The sequence below is a fragment of the Amphiprion ocellaris genome, chromosome 3, assembly GCF_022539595.1.
Source record: "Amphiprion ocellaris isolate individual 3 ecotype Okinawa chromosome 3, ASM2253959v1, whole genome shotgun sequence".
Taxonomy (NCBI): domain Eukaryota; kingdom Metazoa; phylum Chordata; class Actinopteri; family Pomacentridae; genus Amphiprion; species Amphiprion ocellaris.
In genome coordinates this window covers 25,922,841-25,940,787 of record NC_072768.1, presented here as the reverse complement: position 1 = coordinate 25,940,787, position 17,947 = coordinate 25,922,841, and the positions used below count along the sequence as shown (strand labels likewise).

General features: G+C 37.5%; 2 protein-coding genes across 4 annotated transcripts; both read left to right on the top strand.

The window, feature by feature from the left end:
• The first annotated feature begins 765 nt into the window (after positions 1-765).
• LOC111567524 (troponin I, fast skeletal muscle-like) lies at positions 766-9,793 on the top strand. 3 transcript variants are annotated; one of them, XM_023268701.3, is made up of 7 exons: positions 766-850; positions 2,203-2,235; positions 4,007-4,046; positions 4,137-4,265; positions 6,076-6,165; positions 7,735-7,908; positions 9,429-9,793. In XM_023268701.3, exons 2-7 carry the CDS (start codon positions 2,228-2,230, stop codon positions 9,504-9,506), a joined length of 519 nt encoding a protein of 172 aa, XP_023124469.1. In that variant the 5' UTR covers positions 766-850; positions 2,203-2,227; the 3' UTR covers positions 9,507-9,793. The 3 variants fall into 3 exon arrangements, with proteins under 3 accessions (XP_023124469.1, XP_035803361.1, XP_035803362.1); XM_035947468.2 differs by having other exon boundaries at positions 807-854; XM_035947469.2 differs by lacking the exon at positions 766-850 and adding an exon at positions 875-916.
• A 1,683-nt stretch (positions 9,794-11,476) lies between these two features.
• On the top strand, positions 11,477-17,668 carry tnni2a.4 (troponin I type 2a (skeletal, fast), tandem duplicate 4). The gene is made up of 7 exons (XM_023268702.3): positions 11,477-11,567; positions 12,988-13,020; positions 13,344-13,380; positions 14,483-14,611; positions 15,690-15,779; positions 15,865-16,038; positions 17,271-17,668. Exons 2-7 carry the CDS (start codon positions 13,013-13,015, stop codon positions 17,346-17,348), a joined length of 516 nt encoding a protein of 171 aa, XP_023124470.1. The 5' UTR covers positions 11,477-11,567; positions 12,988-13,012; the 3' UTR covers positions 17,349-17,668.
• Positions 17,669-17,947: the final 279 nt, after the last annotated feature.

The following is a 17,947-nucleotide window of genomic DNA, read 5'->3' as shown; positions in this document are numbered from 1 at the left end:
TGTGTGTGTGTGTGTGTGTGTGTGTGTGTGTGTGTGTGTGTGTGTGTGTCCTTAATTTTGAAAGAACAGCAGTTTTTTTCAAGGAAGATAACATTAAATGAATCAGAAATACAGTCTATGCATTGTAATGTGGGAAAATGACCATTCTAGCTGGAAAAAGCTGATTTTTAATAGAACATCTACATAGGGGCTACAGACGCCAACTTCTTCATTTCCAGCAACCATCACTCCTGTGTTTTAATGGTACACTGTGTCAGCTAAACATGTTGAAAGGTTAATTGATGGTTGATATTGAATAAAAATAGCCTAATATGGTATTTGGAAGACAGTGTGCCATAATTATTGCTGTTCTTCATGCTGGCTGTTTTCTTTTTAAAAAATTACAGTTTCTTTTAAATTAAAACTGTAGGCTTCCAAGGTTGAATTTGTCTAACTTAACTGAAGGGGAACTTTAATTCAAAAGACTATCAGCTTCTCACACTGTTCTCATTGCTGGCCCACTATAAGGGAAACTGAATCAGTGGGCATTAATAATGTCGGCCACACTGCCGGACTGTTGTGTAACAATCACCTCTTCACTTGTCTGGCAACTTGATATCGTCCGTCCAGCATCCACTCCAGAGAGGCAGCTTCCTGCGGCAGAAATTTATGAGGTTCCTCAGAGAGTTGTGGTGGTATTTCTGGAGCCTGTCGACCCATTGGTCTGAAGTGGCTCTGTTACCATAAACAGTGCTGACTTTCCTGCTGAGCCAGCTCTTTACACCCTATATACCCTGTTTAATCTTTACTGTTAGCGACTTGGCAGTGTCTCCCCCCCTTCCTCTTCCCTTGGTCGTCCTCGTCACGTTCGGTAGGTGAGAGTCTCTCCTGTAGCTCGGCTTTATTCTCTCCATACACAGTGAGCTCAACTTGGCAGGTGGGACTTCCTCTATTCTGCAGAGGTGTTTTTAAGTGTTTGGGTGCGTGGGACTCTTTCCTAAAGGTGCTGCTACAGGTGTGGCCTCTGACCTCTGAAGCTGCGCTATGAAGCAGAATCACAGATATCAGACCAGAGACTTGTTGGACTTGTTTGAAGGACACATTCTGCTTCCTGGTGAAATCTACTGGACATGCAGATGGGTTAAAGTTTGGATTTTGGCGCTATAAGACTTTTATTGAGAATCAAGTTTGCCAGGAATTTAGGGTCTTTTGGTGTGGTCGCAGCTTGGATGGTGTTGGTGACACTTTTGTGAATAATAAAAACAATCCACATTAGTTTACCAACTTGAATTTTGAATATTTAAAGCTCAGTGTCTGGGAACAGATGAATTTTGTTGCATTTTTTCATTAACAGTTTTATAAATTATTCTGATGTGTCATATCTCTAATGAAAAATATTTTAATAGTAATTTATTTGAAAAAAAAGTACTTTGGCACTAATTAACTGAAGACAGGAATTTCTGTGAAGAAAGAATTTAATTTAAACTATATTCAGTTAAATGTTCTCTTTATATCTGGAACTGCTTCCTTGCCTGTTGACATATTTCATATTTCTGCATGTTTAGATGATCTGTAGGACACTGACTAAAAGACTAAACAATTATTTGGAAACTAGGATTTTTATGACACTCAGCTTCCAATTGCTGTCACAATAGAGAGGATTTAATTTGTGTTTGTGAGATCAAGCTTTGGGACAGTTGGATCGGCATTACTGTCGTTCTTTTCTGGCTCCAGAGGAATTACTACTTATTCAGGGTTCATGTGAGAACAGACCCATAAATTGTGATCTGAACCTGTTTCTGAGCTCAGCTTGGTGTCAGCCGGTGTTTTGCATGCCTGCAGGATGTTGGAATTGGTGTTAACTGTTTTCACCACATGCTTGGCGCCACATTTGGTTCCTTTGCCGGTGGCATTTCGTGCTCAGATCTTTGGCTCGCTGCAACAACTTAAATTCCAGGCAGAATGTCTTCAGAGGGGGCAACTGTTGAGCGCCAGGGCCCTTGGCATCTAACCCCACCCATCCAAAATTAGCCGGTTTGTGATAGCTGGAAGGCAGTTTTCCATGATAGTAAAGAGTATCGACTTTCCTGCTGGAGGTCAAAGGGTGGCTGATCGATAACAGGGAGGCAACAGGACATGTCCAGTTCAGCTGTGAACAGAGTCAGTGTGCTTTCTGTAAGCTGTCTGCCCAGGCTTAATGCAGTGCTTTCTCTCTCTAAACAGGGTGTGAACATCACAAACAGCTAAAATGTCTGAGTAAGTACACATTTTCTTGTTTTTCTCCTTTTAGAGACAGTCTTGCTGAGCTTCAAATTAGAACTGAACTTTCCAAGACATGGGCCATTTCAGACTCAGGTTGTCAAACTCAAGTCTTTATTTCTATCAGTCTATATCTATATATATCTATGTCTCTGTCTCTCTATTTTTTTAAAGAAAAGCTGTTTTTTCAGTGAAGATAACATTAAATTAATCAGAAATACATAGTTAATGTGGTATATGACTATTCTAGCTGGAAACAGCTGATTTTTAATGGAATATCTCCATAGAGGTACAGAGTAACATTTCCAGCAACCATCACTCCTGTGTTCTAATGCTACATTGTGTTAGCTAATGGTGTTGAAAGGCTCATTGATGATTAGAAAACCCTTGTGCCATTATGCTAGCACATGAATAAAAGTGTGAGTTTTCATGGAAAACATGAAATTGCCTGGATGACCCCAAACTGTTGAATGGTGGTGTATTACCTTGTTATGATGGAACAGCTTCCTCATAAAAGTGTAGTGTACTGGGATCTAAACTGGAATCCACTACCCAGGAAATGCTTGTTTGCAACTTTAATAACTTGATGATAAGGTCAGATGACTGGTCACCAAGTCAGTTCTGGAATAACTTTGATGTGGGTCTGTACAGATCTTTTCTTTAGAGGTTTGAGCATCTACGTGACCCAAACTGTAACATAACCTTTTTGAACTTTGTCATTGTAGATGGTGATCACACCTAATGCATAGATCCAGATCATTAGGATTCCTTCTCTGGTCAACATGAATTTCATTGCACCTAAATTCAGTACAGTCAGTCTAATAGTTGTTGAGATATTTGAATACAGACACGCTGCTGCTCTGCTCTGAGAGGTTTCTAAACTGATGTGAACACATGTGAAGGCACCAGTTCAGAGTGAAGGTCAACTCTGACAGCAGCTGTACATGTTGCTCTTATATGTGAGCAGACATAGACAGATGGTGTCTGTAATGTATCTATTTTTTTTTTTTTTGCAATAAATAGCCATTCAAATCTTACTACAGTAAGATGAGTGCATTAGCACTGTCAGTCTTGGATATTTAATTGTATAAGAACATGCATTATTCATCTGAAACAAGTGAAACAACATCATGCTTGAGGCATTTTTTTAAATAAGTGGTTTGACAATTTGGAAAATAAGCATCTTCTTTTTGTGCCACGGACTTAAATGAAAAATCATTACCTTGTTTGTGTCTATGCTGTAAATCGTAGCTTAGCATAAAGACAGAAACCAGGGGGAAACAACTAGTCTTGGGAAATATGAGTGTGAGAGTATGGGAGGTAGATGAGCTCTCATATCTGGGTGCTAAATTTGATGCTACACTAAGCAGATAGTTAACCAAACTTAGCGGAAAAACTGAAATTGGGGAAAACACAGTTTAAAGGAAACAAAATCCACCTATAAACATTTTTGTGTTGTGCACATTATATCTTATTGTTGAAGCTGTACAGAATCCAAGAGTAAAAATGACTATCTGTGCTTGTACACTATTTCTTGGCATATTCTGCGTGTTAAGTAGTGATATTGAGTGATGTTGGAAGGTGGATTTGTCATCTTTAGAGAGAGCTAAGTGAGTCAATCCCCACTGCTTCCAATCTGCTCAAAGTGCTGGACTGTTTATTTGAATAAATAATAAACAAAATTGAAATGGATCAACCTAGTCAAGCTATTGAACGGTAAAATCTCTTCATTAGTCCTGATGACAACTATTTAATTTTCATCTAACAGGGGAAAGAAAATGACGTCTAGCCGCAGGCATCATCTGAAGGTGAGAACAAGACCTTTTCCTTGTGCTTTTCAACAAAATATTGGTGCTTTCCCTGCAGAAATATTGTACATTAATTTTTTTTTCTCGCAGAGTTTGATGCTGCAGATCGCTGCCAGCTGGATTGAGCAGGAGAAGAAGGACATTGAAGCTGCGAAAGAGGCTTACATGGCTGAGAACTGCCCAGCCCCTGACCTCAATGGAGACCAGAATGCCCTCATGGTGAGACCAAAACTTTATATTTACATTTACATTGAATCTGGTGCTCACTGCTTTCTCATCCATTCTTAGTTAAATAATAATAATAATTATAATAATAATAATAATAATCATCATCATCATCATCATAATCATATTTATAATAGTAAATAAAAAACTGTAGCTACTCAGCATTAGTCCAGACATACACTACTATTCAAAACTTTGGGCTCACTTATAAATGTCCTTATTTTTGAAAGAAAGCAGTTGTTTTCAATGTAGGTAACATTAAATGAATCAGAAACACAGTCTAGACATTGATAATGTGGTAAATGACTATTTTACCTGGAAACGGCTGATTTTTAATGGAATATCTACATAGGGGTACAGAGGAACATTTCCAGCAACCATCACTCCTGTGTTCTAATGCTACATTGTGTTAGCTAATCATGTTGAAAGGCTAATTGATGATTAGAAAACCCTTGTGCAGTTATGTTAGTACATGAATAAAAATGTGAGTTTTCATGGAAAACATGAAATTGCCTGAGTGACCCCAAACTTTTGAATGGTAGTGCATTACCTTGTTATGATGGAACAGCTTCCTCATAAAAGGTATACAGAGCATCACAGGACACTAAAACTCTGCAATGAGCCAACACTGCTGAAGTTCCTGTAGTATTATCAGCTGCTTGAAACTCAAGCTTGTGGATTATTATGTGAAGAAAGCTCAACTAGAAATGTACAAATGAGTTTAAAGATTCACCCTGTAATTTTCTCGCAATTCCCACCAAACTTTCTCCAATTTACTAAATCAAATGTGTAACTACAAAAGCACTCAGACAGCACAGTACTCCACCAAGGCTGCTCATTCCTTGTATCATTTCCGACTCATAAGTACCAATAAGTCTGCAGCGGTGGATTTCTAGTAGGATCGTAATCATGTGATCGTCAGCGGGCAGCTGACGTAGTGTTCACTTGTTGTCATGTGCCATTATCAATGATACAGAAATCGAGGATCCAGATTATAAGTCACATCACTGCCAAAATCTAATCAGTTTGTCCTTGTGTCATTTCTGACCATCTCTGAAATTTTCATGTAAATCTATTGATCCGTTATTGAGTAATGTTGCTAACAGACAGACAGACAGACAGACAGACAGACAGACAGACAAACCAAAGCCGATCGTCACATAACTCTGCTGTGTTCTTTGAAGGAGTATTGAAGTCTCGAATAAGTCATAAGCACAGTAAGCATGTAGTATCTGTGATTTATCTTTTATGCTGGATTAAAGGCCTTTAAATATTTCCTAATTAGTTAAGTACCAAAATTTCACTTATTCTGAGCTGCAAGAAGTTAATGTAGCAATGTCACTCTATAAAAAATATTCCTTTCAAAATAGAAATGGTATTTAAATTGGCACCAACGTATACTTTAAGTTTAAAAGTGTTTGATATGCAAAATACAAGGTGTCCCTAAAGTCTGGACACATTGGAAGTCTCATGAACTATATTTTTTTTTTGTGTCCACAGATGAAATATGACTTTGTCAAAAGATTAAATTCATCTGCTATCTTTTGATATGTCCATCCTACACCAGTTCAAGTCTTTCTTCTTTCAACAAAGCCATAAAAAAATATAGTTCATGAGACTTCCAATGTGTCCAGACTTTAGGGACACCCTGTAGAACATTCATTATAACTTCATTTTAAGTAAAGTTCTCACTGTAAAGGTCTCATATTTCCATCTCACTGTACACAAGTAGAGTACTTGATTAAATGTACCAATGACTTTACACTGAGAGCTGAAGGAATATGTTTGTTCTGTGCACCAACAGGAAATCTGCAAGAAGCTCAGCCAGGCCATCGACAAGATTGATGAGGCGAGGTACGACGCCGAGGCCAAAGTTCAGAAGGCCGACAAAGAGGTGAAAGACATGACCTGAAGGAAGCTGTTTGTCAATGATTTAATTATATAAACAAGCGTTCAGATGTCATTTTAGCCATAGGGACAACACTTAATTAGCTTTTCCTTGTAGAAGTAACTTTTCATGTAAGAAATGTCTTGAATGTAAATGTGTCTTTCTAATTAATGAGTGGCCTGTTTTATTGTAAGGTATTGGTTTTCCTAATACGGACATTGTTGAAGCAGGTGAATCACATCAAGGCAAATTAGTCACTTGGTGTCAGGATCATGAGCTCTCAACAGTGAGTGATTTCTTAACTCAGAGAAGAGTATCAGGAGTAAAAACTAACCAAACTAAATCCCAGTTTGAAAGGAAGAATTTTCTGAGGGTGATGGAGTGTAAGAACTGTAAAGTGCAGTAATAATGATGTGTATTGTTGCTCTGTTCCTTGTTAATTGATGAATTTTACAGATTGTATCTAGTGTGATTACTTTCAGGTCTCTTTTAAAGTCTGCTTTTACTTAAATATAAATGTATTGTTGTTAAAGTGAAGTTACAAAGATATCTATAAACTTTACCATCCAGGAAAACCACTCTTGTCTATTGCAACAGATATTAAATGCTTTGGTCCTGAGAGTTCACATTCCAGATGAAGAGAAGGGGATAGTTGCTTAAAACCATTTATTTTGGAGAGAATACACATGAAGAATTTAGATGCATTATTTCATAACATCATGCCCATCTTAGCTGTCTCCTTTGTGACTGAAGAGATAAGTGATTTGAAATTCATTGCAAAGAATGGATAGAAATTACCACTCAACACATAAATTTCATACCAGGAGAAATGATGGATGAAATTTGGATAACACAGCCTTAAGTTTAAAAAAAAAAAAAAAAAAAAAAAGCATTTACACCATGGTTCAAAAGTTTGGGGTCACCTAGAAATGTCCTTATTTTTGAAAGAAAAGCATTTTTTCAATGAAGATAAAATTAAATTAATCAGAAAACAGTCCAGACATCATTAATGTGTAAATGATTATTCTGTCTGGAAACAGCTGATTTTAATGGGATATCTACATAGGAGTATAGAGGCCCATTTCCAGCAACCATCACTCTTGTGTTCTAATGGTACATTGTGTTAACATTTGTGTAATTATGTTAGCACATGAATAGAAGTGTGAGTTTTCATGGAAAACATGAAATTGTCTGGGTGACTCCAAACTTTTGAATGGTAGTGTATCTGAATAACTTTTATAGTAGGCTATTATGTAACAAATTAATAAAGATTTAGAGCTAAAGTTAGCTGAAAATGCTACTTTTCATCAGTTGTCCCAGGCCAGTTCTTAAAAAGGCAGCCTAAGATTTGAATTTAAAAAAAAAACAAAAAAACACCACACCATCATCAACACAAGGAGATATAAAACATAAATAAAGGACATCAGGACCAAGCTGTGGACAACAAATGTTGTTTTAGCAAAAAGTAAGATATAATCACTAATCATTTATTTTATTATTCCTTTAATTAAAATGTTGTTGAACCTCTATCAGACCAGTTTTTCAACATTTGAACAAACTTTTCTCTGGGACCAGATTGAGGATCTGAAGCTGAAGGTGGTCGAGCTGGCTGGAGTGAAGAAACCTGCCCTGAAGAAAGTGCGTATGTCTGCTGATGCCATGCTGCAGGCTCTGCTGGGAGGAAAACACAAGGTGACCATGGACCTGAGGGCCAACCTGAAGCAGGTCAAGAAGGAGGTCAAAGAGGAGGTGAGAAACAAGGTTTTCATAGTGATCGTGCATCAACAGCCAGGACTGGTCTTGTTTCAGTAACATTTAGGCATTACTGTTGGAGTTTCAGGTTGTGCTTCGGCTTAAAACTTTTCCCAGACACTGAATTAACATTGAAGTTTGAAGGCAAATTCAGTACAGTGACTAAACCTATTAACGCTGATCAGACTGCTGCCGTCTTTATTCCTCAGAAAGTTAGCAGATCTCTCCTGATCCACCTTTTTCCAGCTTTTCATTATAGTCCCTCACATTAGTCCAAAGAGCTCAGTGTTACAGAAATGTTGTTTCTCTAATGGTAACATATCAAACTGGATGATTTTATTGTTTTGCTGGTGAAGAAATTGAAATATCTAGTCAATTAAAGAGGTCCTTCAGTGTCTTGGGAATCAGTTTAATTTGCTTGATAATCTTGACTTTTGTGCATGCCTTGTCTTATTTTTAAAGTATTGTAGCTCGTGCTTTGAATTCTAAATGATTTCATTTTGGCTTTCGAATTCATGGATGCTAATTTCTGCTAGAAAAAAGTAAAACAACCAAGCAAACAAACAAACAAACAAACAAAAAACATAAAATTGTCATACATAATATAATAATACAGCAATACAATAGGAAGCAGATTAAAATGAACCAGTTAGAAAATCTAACATGATATCTTATATCTATAAATAAAACTTAAAGTTTTATCATATTCCACTGCCTCAGCTAGCTAGCTAGGGGAAGGCTGTTTCAAATTTTGTGATCATTTTATTATACAACTCAAAACTATGAGATAGTAACCAAGTCAATATTTGGACTAATTACCTCTATGACAATAAAAGTTTTTATTCCACACTTTTCTTGTGTTTTTTTTTTTCTTGGCAGAGATGGGCTTCCATACTGCTGAGGAAAGTGTGAGCTGAATAAAACACTGTACATTTTAAAGAATCATTGCAGCTGTTATAGCAAATCCTTTACATCTTCTACCGCTGCTAACTGGTATCCAAAGCTGTACCGTAATTTCTTCCCCCTTTAAACCCATAGATTTACTAAATCGTTCACTGTGTGCTTAAAAGAATCCTAAAAATAATATTTCTCTTTAATGCATAAAGAATACTCCAACCAGTTTTCAATAGAAATTGTATCTTGAAATCAGAAAGTATACGGCAGATTGTATAATGAAGAAAATCAAATGTTGAGTTAAAAAAATATGCAGAGCAAGTTGAAATATTTTACTGCACTGCCAGTTAGTAACTACTTACAGGACAAATTGGGGTTTCTTCCAGTGTGATGAATTACTGACAAATTAATGCATGGAAAGCAGTTTGCAGGGGCTGTAGGTTTACTTTATGCCTGAGAAATGAATGGAAAAAATTGTCTGTCTAGAAGGAAGGAAAATACATGACACCTCTTGGATAAGAAATGGGTAAAAACATAAAAATGAAAGAGTTTTTTTAGCCTTGCCTTGATGTGATCCTGACTGCAAGTTCTTGGTATCAACAAGACTTTATTGTTACTTCCAGTCAACAGAGGCGGTTGGCGACTGGCGTAAAAACATTGAGGACAAGGCCGACAGGAAGAAGATGTTCGAGACTTCCTAAAACCCTCCAGAACTGGCGAGGACAACAGCAGGGGAGACGTTTCCATCCGAGGTCTGAGTGACTGAATGCGTCTCTGTCCCATGTGAACACTCAGGGACAAGAGCTTAGACGCTTTTTTGTCGTTTTTTTGGTTGTTTTTGTGATACGTCACTTCTCCAAGAGAGACTGAACCAAACACGGTAGCATTATCTTGTATACAGTTAAAACGTCTGGCAGAGAAACATCATTTGAAAATGTACAGGTTTTCATTGAATCATTAGCAATAAATGTTTTGAAATAAGAAAGAATTTGTTCGCTACTTTTATCCACTTGTTAATATTTTAATTTCTCTGGAACTTAAAGGACATACAGTTTATTGCTTTTACACATTCTTAAAGAACAGTTACACGAGAAGAACCAGACTTTTTGACAAATGCTGCAGAAAAAAAAATAAGAAAAGCATTGTTCTGTAGGCTTTTGTATGCCGAGAAAATCCTAAAACAGAGATTAACAAGAAAAGCACTCAGAGAGTGCAGTACTCCACCAAGGCTGCTCAGTCGTTGTATGGTTTCTTGATGGATGAAATCTTTAAAAAATTTGTAGTCCGCAGTGGTCAGTTTGTAGTAGGATCACAATCATGTGATTGTCAGCAAACAGCTGATGTAGTGTTCGCTTGTTGTCGTAGTTACAGTGACGCCATGCCGCTATCTCGCAATGATACAGAAATCTTTAATAAATCCATGGATCCAGACTATAGGCCACATCACTGCCAAAATATAATCACTTGGTCCTTGTGTCATTTCTGACCTTCCCTGAAAATTTCATTCAAATCCATCAGTCAGTTTTTGAGTAATGATGCTAACAGACAAACCAACGCCAATTGTCACATAACTCCACTGCGTTCTTTGGCTGAGTAACTATTAAGAGAACACTGAGTCAAAGATTTGTTTGTTTGTCTGCAATGTGTAAAGTAAACAGAAGAGATTCTTCTCAAGAAAATTCTCAACCTGCAGAAGAACAAAAAAACAGTCTACTAATAGATAAAGCAAGGAAATCTTTTATCAGACAGATTCAAAATAAAATTGTGATTCCAGAAGTTTATTTTTTTTTCATTTTAACAGCAGTAACAGCTATTAGTGAGCCACAAGCATCACACTTTCTCAGAGCAACATTCAAAGCAACATAAATGCAACATAAAAAAGCTGCCAGTACAGTGAACATTTTTTGCATTTATTAGTCCTGCACTTCACTTCAAATGACTTTTTGAAGATCACTTATAAACATGTATCTTGTTTTATTAATTTGTAAAAACTAAAAACAGTGTTTGGTTTACAAGAATTGGTAGGTGTATTTTTAAACACAGCCTAGCCAGTTTTTTCACCCTGCTTGCAGTCTCTATGCTAAGCTAGGCTAGTCATAGGCTAGCTCTGTGCTTTACACATAGACAAGACAGCGATCCTAGTTCCCTAAAAGGCTCCTCCTTTAAAAAAAAAAATGGTACTTTATTCAAAACAGACTGATTTGTGTGTGTCCTGAAATGCTAAGCTTGGATTAACCTCTTCAGTCAAAATGACATGCAGGTGACACAAGAACACAGAGCTTTCTTTGAGTTTTTCATTTCAACAGCAAAGCAAGTGTCCATTCAGTGTGACAGTGCAGTGCTTAGTATGACTGCTTTTGTGTTCAAATTGCTTTAAAAAGAAGGAAGACTAGATTTAAAAGCTGGTTAAGAACTTTTGTATTTGCTTTAGAGAATCCTGAAGACTGAGAAGTGTCTACTTTCTGTTCAGTTATGTCCATTTTTTCCACCCACACAAACACACAGTGAATGTGCACCATGAAGCCCTCAGAAGTGCTCTCACAGGGAGGGCGGTTAGCACAGCAGGGCTGGGCCGGGTGTATTTCAGGAGCTCGCAGGCCCATTGGTCTGACTGGGAATCCATTTCCATAAAGAGGATTTGGGCATTTTGCTGAGACATCGCAACCCACCATATAAACCTATTTCATTTTTCACTGTCTGTGGCTTTGGCAGTGTCTGCTTTTCTTCCACCAAGTGTGTCTTGTCCTTCCTCCTCTCTATAGGTGAGAACTCTTCCTTATTTTGACTTTTTTTATTCACTCTCCTGCAACTTCTCTGAGCCTCTCTTAGAGCAGCATCTTTTATTTTGTCATCCGAATAATGAAGTTGAGTACAGCTCCATCTCAACCAGACTCTGTTTTTGGGAGACATCATTGAAAACAGGATCATAGTCATCCATTTCTCCACCTTCGACCCATCCTGACATCCTGAACTCGCTTTCTGCATGTTTGTCGGCGACATTTGACCTCTTTCTGACAGACCTAAATTTATGAGACTCATTTAGCTGCGCTGTGCTGTGTTTTATGGTGCCGTGTTTTAAGAGCCGTTTGCAGATCAGTCCCAGAAAGTGATTGTAACCTGTCAAACATAGGCAAACTTTAGTGCACTGGCATGCTCAGGGTTATTTTATTTTAAATGTTATCTATACAACGGTAAGTTTCACGATCTAGAGTGACAAAAATTCTGATTCAGCTTACCAAAATATCTTTTTAAAATTGTTCAAATGGCTTCATAAGTCTGGAAAGTCGGTTTGTGAACTTAATTATGCTTTACGTACAGTTATTTGTTTCAGTGTAATAAATAGGTGGTTGCAGCATTTCTTCAACTGTTACTTTTTTAAAGAGTCACATGCTTCAAAGTTGTTATAATTTAATTTCTCAAAAAAATGTAGTGCTATTATAAATTTGGGACTGTGAGGCCTGTCTAGTCACCATGAAGTATTGAAATTTTACCAAACAAATCAAACAACAGGATAAAATGCACAGCTTAATTTTAATTTTTCTTGAAAAAAATCAAAATGTGACCTTAATTTAATGTAAAGACATCATGTTACCTAATTCTGACCTCCTACTTTATCATTCAAATAACTAAAATGTTTCAGCGATGAACTTTATTTAATGATATTCCACTCTAGAATTTTTCAAATTAACCCATCACTTGATCTGGTCATAAAAATCATGCAGACATGACACTTGATCCTGACTCTCCCAGTTTAGTTCAGTCGACGTCGCTGCTCTTCAGCTGTGGCTTCAGATCGCGTTACTGCAGAAATATTCCTGTCCATCCATTTCCATCACTGCAGCAGAACATGCTGATCTCAGACAAACTCACGCTGACAGCATGATCTGAAGGACGGTGTTCAGCTGGGGTCAAAAAGACTGAAGGGTTTCCTCTCCTCATTGCTCCTGAGATTTTTAGTGGGAGGCAACTAGAGTTTTCTTTCCTGAAGACATTTCATTTCTTGTCGAAGAGGCCTCCTCAGCTCTGTACTGAGGAAGCATCTTGATGACAGGTGAAATGTCCAAACAGAAACAGCAGTCCAGTTGCCTTCCAGTGAAGCTCTTAGGATTCTCCTGGCCTGGAGAATCCACACAGACGTCCAGACATCATATTCATTGCTTTCTTATCTGTGTCTTAATGCAGGTTGTGAACTGCAAAAACTGCCAAGATGTCTGAGTAAGTCTGAACCACATGCTGGTTACTGTAGACTTTGTTCTAATCAGTAAGGTACTTCATGCTAAGTGGTAATTATGGAATGTAAAATGATGTAAAATTAAGCAAATTGGTGACACGTTTGAATTTTTTTTTTTCTAATTCTAGGCTGAATAAGCACAGAAATCTGCCTCATATCAAGATTAACTTAAATAAGCAAAACTGCATTGGAAGATGTTAAATCTTTTTATCAAGATGAATATTTAGCCGGTTGCAAGAATTTTAACCTGTTTAGGGTGAATGTGACATGTAAAGATCAGTACTGATTATAACCTCCTCCCAAACAGGAAAAAGATGACTTCCAGCCGCAGGCATCACCTGAAGGTAAAAACTAAACAAAACTAACACCAACAACAACAAAACAACAAACAAAATACTGATTTCTGTCTAAATTAATACTGTTTGGGATATAATGCTTAGTCTTGAACAAGAAAAGCAATCAGAGAGCGCAGTACTCCACCAAGGCTGCTCACTCCCTCATATGGCATTGTCAGAAAGGTAGCATTTTTTTATTTAGAAATACATTTGTCTATTAGTTATTGATGATCAGAAATCACGGCAACATAGAATGTGGCCATTTAATATAGATGTATCCACAAACAAAATGACCTTACACTGAGCACAGGCATGTGTTATACATGTGTATGTTATGTATGGATACCGAATCGCATGACCTAAATATGTAGCGTGCGGCAGGAATTGATGGAACTCAGAAACACCCCCACAGTTTAATCAATTGTTCCTTGTATCATTTCCGACAGAGAAGTCCGCAGTGGTGGATTTGTAGGAGGATCGCTATCATGTGATCGTCAGCAGGCAGCTGACATAGTGTTCACTTGTTGTCATAGTTACATAGTTACAGTGACGCCATGCTGCTATCTCGCAATGATAAAGAACTCTTTAACAAACAAATGGAGCCGCATCACTGCCAAAATCTAATCACTTGGTCCCTGTGTCGTTTCTGACCTTCCCTGAAAATTTCATCCTCATGTTCGTTTTTGAGTAATGTTGCTAACAGACAAACAGACAAACCAACGCCGATTGTCATATAAGTCCACCGCATTCCCTGGCAGAGTAAAAGGAATTCAAAGGTTGTCATGGCTGCATGACATACAGCTTAAAAAGACCCTTCACAAATATATAGTTTCTTTTCCAAAATAAGCAATCTCCTGAAACAGCTGGTCACTGTCAGCTTTAGCAAATGTTACTGAAACAGGAGGACATGTTTGTTGAGGGACTATTATCAGTTTGAAAGTGGTGTCTATCATTTAGACTGGATTTCAGATGACCTTGTCTACATGTTTTATTACATAATTTTTATGGAGACTGCTTAGGACTTCGTGGCTCAAAGCAACTAATTTGTGAGTGCTGTTCGCTTATAAGAGGAGTTTGCTCACATGACTTCCCCTATGTTTAATTCCTGTAGAGTCTGATCCTCCAGATTGCTCTGAACTGGCTTGAGCAGGAGAAAAAAGACGGCGTCGCAGCCAAGGAGGCCTACATGGCCGAGAACTGTCCTGCTCCAGACACAAGTGGAGACCAGGCTGCTCTCATGGTAAGAGGGGCATCAGGTTTTTTTCTGGAAAAAAATAAGAAAAAAAAAAAAAAGATTTATTTAAATACCTCTAAAAAAACCAAAGTAAGGGCTTATTTCTGGAACCACCACTGTCTGCCACCAATCTTCAGTAATAAATACATACCAAAACACGCAGTCCCACATATAATATAGCACTGGTGGGTTGGGTGTGGTTAAAGCTAAGACTGTGATTATTGATATTTTTTATTCTTGACAAATGTGACAATGATTTTCAAAGTTATTCAAAGCAATACTTGATCTTTCAAAAAACAACTAGAGGTCCAATACTATGCATTCAAATGCAAAACTCTGAAATATTACATTTAAAATAATGTTAATACCAGTGCAAGCAGATAAATTCTGTTTGTGTTTAATCTAGCTTAGCACACTTAGCATAAGTTTTACAGAAATAAAAGTTTAAACACTAAGCTGGGTTGTCAGAGGCTGTTATTAGGGTTAACTGAATTTATTTCCAATGGTTGGGTCCAATTTAATTTAATTGGATTGAGCCAACAAATTTTACAGTATTAAAATTAAAGCATATTAAGGTGATACAGAATTGTTTGTTTCTGAAAAGAATCATTTTAAGCATCTTTGCCTATTTAATAGTTTTGTGTGCCTCAGATCCCATCCTAAGTGGCTCTACAATATATTTCTTCTTACTATTTCTTTTGGATGGAAAAAGAATTCGCTCTGTGTCTTATATGTTGAGATTCAACTAAAATTATCTAAGGAACATGTGTGCTGAAACCTCATGGAAACAGGACAGTTGCTGAATGCTAATAAAAGAAACTGTTGATAAGAAATCAGCCTGTAGAACAGAGGAAGCTAAACAACACTAGCCTAGACTTGGGACTTTTGCAAATGTAATCCAAGACCCACAGAAATTACTTCAAAGTGTTAGGTGAAGGAATGAGTGTGGTAAACAGTGTTAGCAGCACTCTGAGGTGTCCTTTAGCACTTAGCAGCCTTATGAGCAATGCTGAGACTACTGGAGATGGAATTTAGGTCATATTGTATGGTTCACTGTATTATTCTTGGGTTTATGTATCAACAGGAACTCTGCAAGAAGCTTCACGCCGCCATTGACAAGATTGATGAAGAGAGGTATGATATCGAGGCCAAAGTGCAGAAGGCCGACAAGGAGGTAAGCTTCCACTGAGCTCTGGCAGAATCACAGCGACCACACAGCAGTAGAGAACAGTGAATTAAAACCTTCGTCTTCCTCACAGATTGAAGACCTGAAGATCAAAGTTGTCGACCTGAGAGGAGTGAAGAAACCTGCCTTGAAGAAAGTGCGTATGTCTGCTGACTCCATGCTGCAGGCTCTGCTGGGCTCCAAACACAAGGTCACCATGGATCTGAGGTCCAACCTGAAGCAGGTCAAGAAGGAGGTGAAAGAGGAGGTGAGTTTACATTTTTTGATCTTCATATTATCACCATATAGTAACATTACACCTGTACAGTTTAAACCTTTTCCAGTAAAAGTCCATGCGTGTTCCCACTGCAACTTCTCATCATGATCTAATGATTATAACAGGCTTCTTTTAGACATAATTAGATTTTTGTCATTACCAGTGAATGTGTTTGGAGAATATTTGAGCCATCTCAGACTGTGATTCTCATTCTCATATCCTGTAGTGTCTGATAGCCAGGATTTTGGATAACCTAAAGTCCAGAACAACCCTCCTCCACCTCTTTCAGAAAATTTGACAAATGGCAGAAAGCTTTAAAGCATCCTTAAATTCTTACATTTGGTGTTTGACCATAAAATGCCAGAAATTTATTTATTTTTAACAATGAAAGGTTTTAAATTTCCAGAGGATACTCAGGTCTGTGAGAAATTAGATTTGCTTTAATGTTTAACTTGATCACCTCTAACGCATTTCACACATATCCTAATTAAGCATTTCAAGCAAACTGGGCGTAAAAGTTCCCAAAATGTGTCATGTTGAGTGTTGTGTTAAATGTGTGAGTTGGTGATCTGACCAGAAGGAACATATGAGTATATAGCTTCATCTCTTTCTTCACATTAACACTAATCAACTTAATGATATTGAATGAAAAATAGAGATGTCGGTTAATTAAATCCAACCATACACTACCGTTCAAAAGTTTAGGGTCATTTAGAAATGTCATTATTTTTGAAAGAAAAGCATTTTTTTTTCAATGAAGATAACAACCAATGATTCAGAAATACAGTCTAGACATTGTGAATGTGATGAAAGACTATTCTAGCTGAAAACAGCTGATTTTTAATGGAATATCTGCATCGGGGTACAGAGGAACATTTCCAGCAACCATCACTCCTGTGTTCTAATGCTACATTGTGTTAGTTAATGGTGTTGAAAGGCTCACTGATGATTAGAAAACTCTTGTGCAATTATGTTAGCACATGAATAAAAGTGTGAGTTTTCATGGAAAACATGAAATTGCCTGGGTGACCCCAAACTTTTGAATGGTAGTGTATGTGATATATTCATCTATAAAGCATCAGCATGTTAGAAAAATTCCCAAATTCCCAGAGAAATTATAAGGATATGATCTCTGTGTGAAATAAAACTGGTCATCCTAATCCACTGCTCTTATGCATTCTCTCACATGCATAAAATAAGTGTTTTTCTCATGTCCTCTCCAGCCAACAGAAGCAGTGGGTGACTGGCGTAAGAACATTGAGGACAAGGCTGACAGGAAGAAGATGTTCGAGACCTCCTAAATGTATCGCTGCTGATTGTCTTTCTGTTTACATGTACTCCACGCGTCTTATAAGTGCTGGTTGAAGCAGGCGATTGCTTTACGTCACAAAGACCTGCACACAGGGTTAGGGTTAGCATGTCTCAGAGGACTCATGCTGCAGGAGGGTTAAGGTATCTGAGGGTATTTTTTCACTTTGTTTTAGTCTAGAGTAAGGGGGGGGGGAAGAATTGAGACAGTTTCTGCAGGTTCACACACCAAGTCTTCAACTCCACACAGTCAGAAAAGCATTCACACAAAATGATGAATAAGTGCAATAAAGTCCGATGTGGAAGATAATAACTGTGGATTTGTGTCTTTTTTCTCCATGCCACATCCTTCATATTTACACAGCTATTAATAAAGCCAGGATAAGTGTTGATAAGTATAAATTGTTAACTAAATTGTGGTGTGTTATTTCCATTATGATTATCTAAGTCCTGCTGTCAGAAAGAAACCCTGCTGGGAGATTGCTCAATATTTTATTTAAAGTTGTAACAACTTAGAAATAGATTAATGTACTTTTCTGTCAGTGAAGATGCGCATACAAATGCATTTTTACGTTTTTCATTAGTTATTATA

Bases quoted from the DNA above. Each gene is read 5' to 3' on its own strand.
- LOC111567524 (XM_023268701.3), top strand. The intron at 6,166-7,734 runs GTGAAAGACATG...CTCTGGGACCAG, and splicing joins TTCAGAAGGCCGACAAAGAG to ATTGAGGATCTGAAGCTGAA. The intron at 7,909-9,428 runs GTGAGAAACAAG...TGTTACTTCCAG, and splicing joins AGAAGGAGGTCAAAGAGGAG to TCAACAGAGGCGGTTGGCGA.
- tnni2a.4 (XM_023268702.3), top strand. The intron at 14,612-15,689 runs GTAAGAGGGGCA...ATGTATCAACAG, and splicing joins GAGACCAGGCTGCTCTCATG to GAACTCTGCAAGAAGCTTCA. The intron at 15,780-15,864 runs GTAAGCTTCCAC...TCTTCCTCACAG, and splicing joins TGCAGAAGGCCGACAAGGAG to ATTGAAGACCTGAAGATCAA.